The following is a 10,364-nucleotide window of genomic DNA, read 5'->3' as shown; positions in this document are numbered from 1 at the left end:
TGAGCGTGACCGTTGCCAGTACCGCCTGACTGGCCTTGTAGGGTTTTCGAGCGAGATCATTGCCAGTGCCCCTGGACTGGCTCTTGTGTGGGTGGCACATAAAAGACACCATTTCAAGCGTGGCCGTTTTCGTGCGGGTGACACGTAAAAGCACCCACTACACTCTCTGAGTGGTTGGCGTTAGGAAGGGCATCCAGCTGTAGAAACTCTGCCAAATTAGATTGGAGCCTGGTGTAGCCATCCAGTTGCACCAGTCCTCAGTCAAATCGTCCAACCCATGCTAGCATGGAAAGCGGACGTTAAACGATGATGATGATGATGATGATAATATAACATAATATTATATAACAAATGATTATTTAAAAAAACCATAAAAGGCCAACAAATTGTTTCAACTTATATACATTTTCTGATATACATGCACAATAACAGTTCCCTTATATATAAGTCACTTTAGGGTCATGGTTTAAAGATAGATAAAATTCTGTTTATTACGGAATTCTCCCTACAATAAATTAAGTAAACAAGGAAAATTTTTATTAGGTTTCCATTCATATCTGCTATGGAATTATCCCTCCAAGAAAATAATAAATATAGAAGATTATTATTAGTTAATTTAAGCAATAATTTTATATATCAATTAATTAAAATAAATAGAAGAGTTGTTGTATTGAAGATGTAATTGTTTCTATACTTTTTGTTGCAGTTATACATAGGGGAAGACTTAGGTAATTAATTATATGCATATATATACACATACCTCGCTTGTTGTATGTTGTGGTGACAAGGGACTATCTTGGACATGAATGGGTTTTGATTGGTATGTATCTGAGATGTAATGAAGTGGATTTCGATGGTTGTGGATTGCACTTACTTGGTTGTATTGTCCATTAGAGTGGTTTTGTTATTTTTTAATTGTAATTGATGTATGATTGAATAGTTAATGCTCACGCTTATAATACATAGACATTTGAATTGATTTTTACAATCCAGCCGCCCTTTCACATGGAATTACGTCTATCTTTAAACCATGACCCTGAAGTGACTTATATATAAGGGAACTGTTATTGTGTATTCATATCAGAAAATGAATATAAGTTGAAACAATTTGTTGGCCTTTTATGGTTTTTTTTTAATAATTGTTTTAATAATTATTTATGTTATATGATATGTTATATTATATTCACAGTATATCATGTAATATAATATAAATAAATTATTGGATTGTCAATAGTACCTCTCTATTTAATTTATCTTTGTAATTGGATTATGCCCATATTTATATGGTATTCAACTGACGTACCAGTGAATTGGATGTTTAACACACCCCTTTGAAGGATCTCTTTTCCTCAGTTTGTGAACATATATATGATGAGATTCTTTCAGTTTCCATCTACCAAATCCACTCACAAGGCTTTGGTCGGCCTGAGGCTATAGTAAAAGACACTTGCCCAAGGTGCCATGCAGTAGGACTGAACCTGGAACCATGTGGTTGGGAAGCAAGCTTCTTACCACACAGCCATGCTCAACAAAAAAATAGTTTCAAGCATGACATTTCTCTACAAAAGATAGATTAGTTTATAAAACTGCTTTCTGCAGTTAAAGATAATGAAATTTTGAGTGGATATATCTGATTTCTGCAGTGAAAGGGTTAATGATGTAAATGATGTTTTTGGACCTGGAGTTGAAGCTAAAATACTGATAACAATTTGCCACCGCATCATAAAACTCGGCAAATTTGTTAATAACAGAATATGAATATTGTAGATTGAGTTTGTTGTAAGTTTAGGGTTGTCTCTGTTCTCATCTGTACTATGTGTTTTTTGTCTTGTTTTCACTGTGCTGTCTGTTATATGTGATTTGTTTTCTATCTGTTTTGTGAAATGTTGTACGTACTATGTCCTTTGTTGATAAAAACCTACTTGCTATGCAGGAAATGATAGTGTTGAATTAAATATTTAATATATTTGATTTTATTTTCAATGACTTTTTGTCTTCTGTTGCTTTGACTAAGATAGAAGAGTTATTCTGTAATTTTGTAAATTTCTGCAAACCTCTTAACTACAAATATATATATAAACCTTGTTCACTGAATGAATGTTAATTTTTCTGTATTTTTGCAGCCGTTTTTCCTTACCCACAAAACTTTCTAAAGAACAAGAAAATCGCAAACAAATCTTTAAAAAGACATTAGATTATGAGATGGATGTGGTGAGGATGTCTTTAATTTTCAGAACTATTTTCAGTTTTGTTGTTTTTTGTTTTCATTCATACCTTGTATTTAATTTTAATTTAGCCCCTTGGCATTTGTAAGAGATACTAAGCATCTTGATGTTAGATATCCTGTGCTTTCATGATGGATATTAGATAGCTTCATGCTAAGATATCTTGACCTATTCACATATATATCAATATGATGATACTTGTGTATTGCTATGTGACTTAGGGCTTTTTCTGTTACTCAAGGTAACATGGATATAACTGATTTTAACAAAGCCCCTTATGGATAAATGGTTGAGGTTAGTATGGTTTAGGTGTTCTGTTGTTGCAGGTTAGTGATAAGAAGGGATACATAAATGGACAGTTTTGAAGAAGAAGCATTTGGCAAAGGACTGTTCCTTGGCTATTATTTAATGAGGAAACGTTATGGATTGGCAGAATCTTCAGAGTACTGGGAAAATGCCTTGCAGCATTGTGGTTTTGACTCTTTGCATTCTGATGTCAAATCTGATGAGGTCAACTTTATCTCTCATCTTTCCAGAGTTGATAAAATATAATACAAGTCAAATACTGGGTTGATATAATTGACTTTTTTCTTCCTCCATTGAGCATCTTTGTTGCACACATAATGTAGTGCTGTTCTGTTGGCAGACGATAAAGTCTTGAATTTTTTGACTGGTTCCTAGGAGTCTCTTGTCTTAAGTACACTGTACTTTTGATGAAATAATACTTCGAAATAAATGAGTGTCACTTTTAACAATAAATGGCTATAATAGTATTTTATTTTTGTTTTAATTTAAGAAATGGCTTCAAAATATAAGACAGAAAGTATCACAGGATCCGAAAAACCCTGAGGTTATAAAATATTCAATCCAAAGTATATTTCGGTGAGTCCTCACTCAATAACTTTTTCCATAAACTTTGTGATTTTTTCCCTATTGGTAGTTTTAAAGTTTGTACTATTGTGAGAGAGCTACAGTTGGATGAGTTGATAGTGTGCTGATCAGGGGTCCAAGGGTTCAGATAGCATCACTGGTGTTACACTGTGTGAGACACTTAACCCTTAATGACTCAGCCCAGTTAGCTCTATCTATATAAGTGCTGTTGGGAGGTACAGTTCATCACTCTTTTTTCGTAGGTGCTCTGTAAAATTCAGTAGTTTTGACTTAAGATGCTTCTCTGGGTGAAATCTATGAAAAAACAGAATGGAGAGAGATGTTTCTCAAACTGTTTAATATCAACAGAAACTGGGATTAGGGTTTTCCTGTCTCAACTAATTTTTACAAACCATTATGTAGATTACATCATAATATTTGGATTACATTCAATCAATAGTCCTCAACCACCCAATATTGAAGAGCTACCCCCCACCCATCATCACTACCACAGACCTATCTACCCATGTCAATATCATGACTCCTACTTCACCCTATTAATGCTTCAACCTAACCCAGTAGTTCTTTTACTGACAAATAGCAGACCCTAAAACTCTGACAAAGAACATTAGCGAAGTTTTTCTGTGCTCTTTATTATTGAGAAAACAAAATTGAGTTTGCATCTATATAGTTCTTTCTTTGCTGTGGAGTTGGACAAGATTATAAAGTTCGAAGTACAATATATAATTGTCTATTCCCTTTTATCCTCCCCTTTTTCAGTTCTTGTAGTCCCCACCCATAAGAAACACTGACCTAAACTATCACACCAATCATCAGCACCCTATTCCACTCCATCAATGTCCATACATTATGTACCCCATCAGTATCTTACCAGAACTATTTCATTCTATCAACTCCATTGTCCTACCCCACCCACAATGAATACACTGTAGCATAGTGGTATGATATCTTTTCTATTATAGCCACAAGGCCTGAAATTTTGGGGTAGGGGTTAGTTGATTATATTGACCCTAGTGCTCAATATTATTGACCCCAAAAAGATGAAAGGCAGTTAACTTTGGTGGAATTTGAACTCAGAATGTAAAGATAGACAAAATGCTCTAAGCATTTTGTCCAGCATGCTAACAATTCTATCAGCTCACTGCCTTAGCATAGTAGTGTAATATATCATCTAGTAGTAGTAGTATTATACTGCTGTGTAATATGCCATCTATTAGTAGTAGTACACTAACATTTGATATTGTCAGATCCAGAATCTTAGGAATCTGGTGATCCTCTGCATTAATATGAAGTAATATATAGGGAAAAGTTTGTACAAGAGTTTTGTGAATTAATTTGCTTTGTAGAATGAAAAGCTAATGTTTTGAATTCTTGTTTTCCATCTCAGAGTTGGGTTGATCTAGAACATTTTGTAACTGTCTTATGTTATAGCTGGGTTGGATGGTTCTGCAAATTTAGTTGTTTTTATAATTTATTTTGCTAAGGTGTATATTTAGTAACAAGATACATTATTTATTTGGTTGTTGTAAAGATGGAAGGGACTCATCACCATCATTTAATGTCCACCGTTGCATGCTTACATGAATCAGATGGAATTTATAGAAGTAGAATTTTTACAGCCAGATGCCCTTCCTGTTGCCAACCCTCACCTGTTTCCAAGAAAGATATTTCCCCCATGGCCAGACATGTTTTTTACAGAAGACTAGAAACAAACAACATTGTATGATAGTGATGCTTCAAGTGATGTCAACACACACACACATACACACGCACACGACGGGTTTCTTTCAGTTTTTACTATCAAATCTACTCAAATTTATTTTACTATGGTGCATATTTTTTATCAGGATATGTTATGTATTTTGTTGTTATAAAGCTGGGGGGAACTGTAGATATTAATCTACATGGGACAGATCCAGCTGACAATCAAATTCATTGTGAAGTTCCAAAGATGCTCAAACAGTTTTCCTAATTCTGATGGCTGGTGACAGTGTGAAAGATGCAATTAATTTCTCACCCACCACTGACTAAATAAAACTCATCATTGTCTTCTAATATCACTGACAGTAGGGTGGAATATAAATTAAAAAGTCCTGCTCTTAGAATTAGTGACATTGTTGCATCACTAATTCTAATTACATGGTTTTCTTCATTTCCAAGATTAACCTTTTTTACCTGATTATCTCTATATATGAAAGGTGAATAAAAGGGCTAAGTTTGGCATGTGTCAGTGGTTCAGTCCCCCAGTGCTTTCTACAGTGTTGAGCATAAAGAGGGCAATTACTCAGAGAAAACCTTCAGTGATGTCAAGGCAAGGAGAGAGAGAAAGAGAAAGAGAGAGAGAGAGAGAGAGAGAGACACACACACACACACACACACATGCACACACACACACGCACACACACACACGTGCACTCACATACATATGTATGATGGGTCTCTTTCTCGGTATTTCATGGTGGATATCTTCACTCTTCAAGACCCTGCAAAACAACTTGCTAGAATATTTGTCTCCGTAGATTGACATTGTTGCATCACCAATTCTAATTACATGGTTTTCTTCATTTCCAAGATTAACCTTTTTTTACCTGATTATCTCTATTAATTCCCTTCTTATAAACTACAGATGTGTGGATCACCCTCTGACAGCGCTGCTGAACAAGTATCAACAAAAGGTTTTACGAAATCTCTTACGACTCACTCAGTCACGATCATTTGAAGTGAGCCAAATAAAGGTTCCATTGAATGTCCATAAAAACACATCTGGTTTACAACTGGAAGGTGATAGTTCAAAATCTACTGGTGAACTTGCCTTTACAAAGCAAACACCATCATTGGAGGATACTTCCAGTAACGATGACTCTGGAGTTCAGGAAAATAGAACAGCATGTGATAGAAATGAGCAAGAAGCTGGAAAGCAGTCCAATGAACCATTTTCAGAAGATAAGAAAGTAGAAGACAATATAACAGATTCAACTTATATGAAGGATATGGAGGATGATACGCTGGAAGATATAATCATTTCAAATAAAGAACAACTTCTTACTGCTCTTGAAGTATCCGATGAAATGCAAGAAAATCTAATTCAAGAACAGAAGATGCTGAACAAAGTGAAACTAAAAGCTGTAAATCCGGCACAGTTTACAGAAACATCAAAAGATGAGGAATCTGATGATATGGGTTCAAGTTCATTTGATGAAAGTAGTTTATTGAAGTCTTACTCAAGCAGTGAAGTAATAGATGAATCTGTCTATATCTTGAAACTAACCGATGAAGCATATCAAAGGCATTTACATAACATCAGTAAAGATATATTACTTTACAATGAAAAGATAATGAAGATGTTTATTGTCTGTTATGAAGAACTAGATTCTGGTGAAGGCCGAGACCAAATTTATGCTTGTATTGAAGAGATGTTTTTCAAACCAATTTGGCCTCATTTATTGCTACTCTTCAGGTAAGATGTTTCCAATTTATTCACTAAGTTTATGATTTTTGCAGTTTATTTGTTTTCCATTTATATTAATCGGGAGTTAGAAGATATGCATTCAAACTCTTCTTACATGTAGAACATAGTATTCAATGTACACCTCTCATAAAATACATACATCTAAACTTCATTAACCTTTAGCATTCAGATTATTCTGCCAAATTAATTGCTTATTTCTTCACATTGTTTTGAATTAATCATGCATTATCTTCCAGCTTCAAGATTTCAATGATGTGATTGTTTATTTTTAGAATGGCATTGTAGGGTAGGTGTAAGAAGCCACATCTAGCCAGTTTAAACATGAAATGGGTAGAATATTTGGGATGGATATGGCTGGATTAAATGCTAAAGTGTTAGAATATCATATGAACAACATAAAAAAGGTGTAAAAAAAACAACAAAAGATAGGTGACTCCTAGTATTCGTGTATATGACTCATTGAGAGGGTGATCAAGGAAGGATACTTTGAAGTGGGTTACTTTCTGTAGACCTGTAATAATTAAAGCAACTATTCATTATACAGTGATCCTATTGCTTGTACCTATCCCTTTGTGTCTACACTGTATTTGTAATTTGGCTTCAAGTACTAGACTAATAAAATATATCCCACTAGATTTTTCTAGTGTAGAAAGAATTTGTAACTCATTTTTGCATATATAAGAGTGTAGGAAATTTTCATTTGTGTATTTTGCACTGAGTGGGTGCTACACAATTTCTTTACATCAATGTTTGAGGAAAATTAGCAGAACAAGGAAGCATCTGAATATAAAACAATCTTTTATTCAGTGGTCAGGTCAGGTATAGAAACAGCAATGTTGGAGTTAATAATACTTTGTGAAGGTATTCTTCACAGAACTCCAGCAAAATCAGAGCTGGTCAATTATCGAGCGTCCAGGATAGGAGCGTAGGCCAAAATTGAGAGCTGCTAAATAATTCTACCTTGCAGTTAGTTTGTAGATATCAATGAACAAGCTGGCCTAGAAAAGTCCATTCAGAAGATCAGAAACAGTTTTTCCCGTGCTTTATCATCCATGAATGATTGTCTCATGTTTGGTGAGAGAGTTGTTATTTCTCAAAAATTACGATATCTAGTTTTAAAACAATTACATATGGGCCACCAAGATATAAATTATATGAAATCTAATGCAAAAAGACAGACACAACTCTCCCATTGTACTTGTTTAGGTAGCAGAAGAAAAAATGTGAAGATAAATGTAAAACTATTAAGAAAAAAATTAAAGTTCTTAATGTTTTCTCATCTTTTCACTGTTTAGTGAGAAAAATAATCTTATTTTCACATTACTGTGTCTGTATTCACTTTTTCAGTAATTAACCTTTTTATCTAGAAGTTAAACATTAGGTTTAATTTGAAAATTAATACTGACAATATACATTGTATTTCAGAATTGTTCATAGAGATGAAGAATATAAAGCAGCTCAGGTAATGACTGACTATCAGAATGTAATGCCACAAGATGTTGATGTGGCACCAAATCTTTGTCTTGAACAGTCTTCCACTTCTGGTCAGTTTCCTTATCAGTCTGCAGTTGAAGAGTTGAGATCAGTGAAAGATTTGACAACACCCTTAATGAAAATGGAATGCTTAGGTAAGTAATTGCAAAGCAGGTTTTAAGTTTATGAATTTTGAAATAGTGTATGTTGTGCCATCGCAAAATTGAAGACCAAGCTGTTGAATTAGTTATTGAATATCACTTATTAGCAGTCATCAAACAAGAATGAAAGGTAGACTGTATGATGCATGTTTGTGAACTGCCATGCTACACGACAATGAAACATGGGCCATGAGTGCTGAGGACACGCGTAGGCTTGAAAGAAATGAAGCTAGTATGATCCACTGGATGGGTAATGTCAGTGTGCATACACGACAGTGTAAGTGTCTTGAGAGAACTGTTGGACATAAAAAGCATCAAATGTGGTGTGCAAGAGAGACAACTGCATTGGTCTGGTCATGTGTTACATATGGATGAGGACAGTTGCATGAGGAAGTGCCACTCCCTAACAGTAGAAGGAACCTGTGGAAGAGGTAGACCCTGAAAGACATGGGATGAGGTGGTGAAGCATGACCTTCGAACATTGGGCCTCACAGAGGCCTTTGGAGATATGCTGTGATTGAGAAGACCCGGCAACTAAAGTGAAATCGCAGCCACGCATATCTGGTCTAGTTAAGGGTACTCCTGATGTGTCGGGCGATATGATATGCTTGAGAAGACCTGTTGAGTCAAGTAAAACCAATATCATAGCTGTGGCCAGTGCCCGCTGACTGGCTCCCATGTTACAAAGTTTCGGATCTGAGACACCTGATGTAAACAAACAATGAGATCAATGATGAAAAATGGGTAATGGGCATATTTGACATGTTTCAGGAATTTTTGCTTGTTTATCAGCACCCATCCAACCCATTCATTATCCATGAACTCATTTGCTTAAACAGCCACTAAGTAAAGTGGTGTAATGGTATTGAATTTACCAATTTTACATATTAAACACATTCTTGGAAGCTGGTAGGTAATCATCATCATCATCGTTTAACGTCCGCTTTCCATGCTTGCATGGGTTGGACGATTTGACTGAGGACTGGTGAACCAGATGGCTATACTAAGCTCCAATCTGATTTGGCAGAGTTTCTACAGCTGGATGCCCTTCCTAATGCCAACCACTCAGAGAGTGTAGTGGGTGCTTTTACGTGCCACCGGCACAAAGGCCAGTCAGGCGGTACTGGCAATGGCCATGCTCAAAATGGTGTATTTTACGTGCCACCCACACAGGAGCCAGTCCAGCGGCACTGGCAACAATCTCGCTCGAATGTCTTTACACATGCCACCGGCACAAGTGCCAGGAAGGCGACACTGGGCACAGGTGCCATCACAATTTCGCTTTCGCTTGCCCCAACAGGTCTTCGCAAGCTGAGCTATGTGTCCAATGAAGGAGATGACATTGGCATGGGTGCCAGTCGTTGAATTTGTAACTGTTAATGAATTCTAGGCACATGGTATTTTGTTATGCAACCATGATATACTACAAAGTATAAAGTATGGTTGCATAACGAAATACCATGTGCCTAGAATTCATTAACATTTACCTACCAGCTTCCAGGAATGTGTTTAATATGTAAAATTGGTATCTCCAATAACATTACACTGCTATATTTAGTGGCTGTTTAAGCAAATGAGTTCATGGATAATGAATGAGTTGATGGGTGCTGAGGAAGGAGCATATTGTTGTTTACATCAGGTGTCTCGGATATGAAACTTTGTTACAAAATCGGTGCCAGCTATAATTTCTATAGAGAATCTGTAGAGATAACTTGAACAAATGAAGTAATAGCACTGCTAACACAGTAGTACATGATATTGGCTTATAAAAAATGTTAATATACTTTTTAGTATATTATGGTTGCATAATGAAATACTGTGTCCCTACAAATCATTAAAGAGAGTGAAATGTTTCTAGATGATTACTTCCTGTTTTGTTTTTCAGTTCGTGTTATCCGACAGGTGTGCCAGTGCATTGCAGATTATCAACATCCAAGTCATAGTGGTGTAAAGAGCAATATTGAAGATCATGCACCTTCAGTGTATGTAGACCACATGTGGCATTTCCTTCATTATATCTTAAATACTTATGTTTCTATATGCATTAATATGTATGTGTGTGTGTGTGTGTATTAATGTGTTTGTGTATAAATATGTATGTGTATGTGTGTATCTATCTATATCTATCTATCTATATATATATAT

General features: G+C 35.5%; 1 protein-coding gene across 3 annotated transcripts in view; it reads left to right on the top strand.

Moving 5' to 3' along the window:
* LOC106882636 (VPS9 domain-containing protein 1) overlaps positions 1 to 10,364 on the top strand; it is a 61,716-nt gene that overhangs the window by 42,784 nt on the left and 8,568 nt on the right. For all 3 annotated transcript variants that reach the window (XM_014933379.2, XM_052970688.1, XM_052970695.1), the window contains 5 exons: positions 2,124 to 2,211; positions 3,022 to 3,107; positions 5,743 to 6,573; positions 8,011 to 8,213; positions 10,105 to 10,201. In XM_014933379.2, the coding sequence (XP_014788865.1) occupies positions 2,124 to 2,211; positions 3,022 to 3,107; positions 5,743 to 6,573; positions 8,011 to 8,213; positions 10,105 to 10,201 (1,305 nt within the window). The remainder of the gene's footprint in view (positions 1 to 2,123; positions 2,212 to 3,021; positions 3,108 to 5,742; positions 6,574 to 8,010; positions 8,214 to 10,104; positions 10,202 to 10,364) is intronic.

The sequence above is a fragment of the Octopus bimaculoides genome, chromosome 1, assembly GCF_001194135.2.
Source record: "Octopus bimaculoides isolate UCB-OBI-ISO-001 chromosome 1, ASM119413v2, whole genome shotgun sequence".
Lineage (NCBI taxonomy): Eukaryota > Metazoa > Mollusca > Cephalopoda > Octopoda > Octopodidae > Octopus > Octopus bimaculoides.
This window is presented reverse-complemented; position numbering and strand designations above follow the sequence as displayed.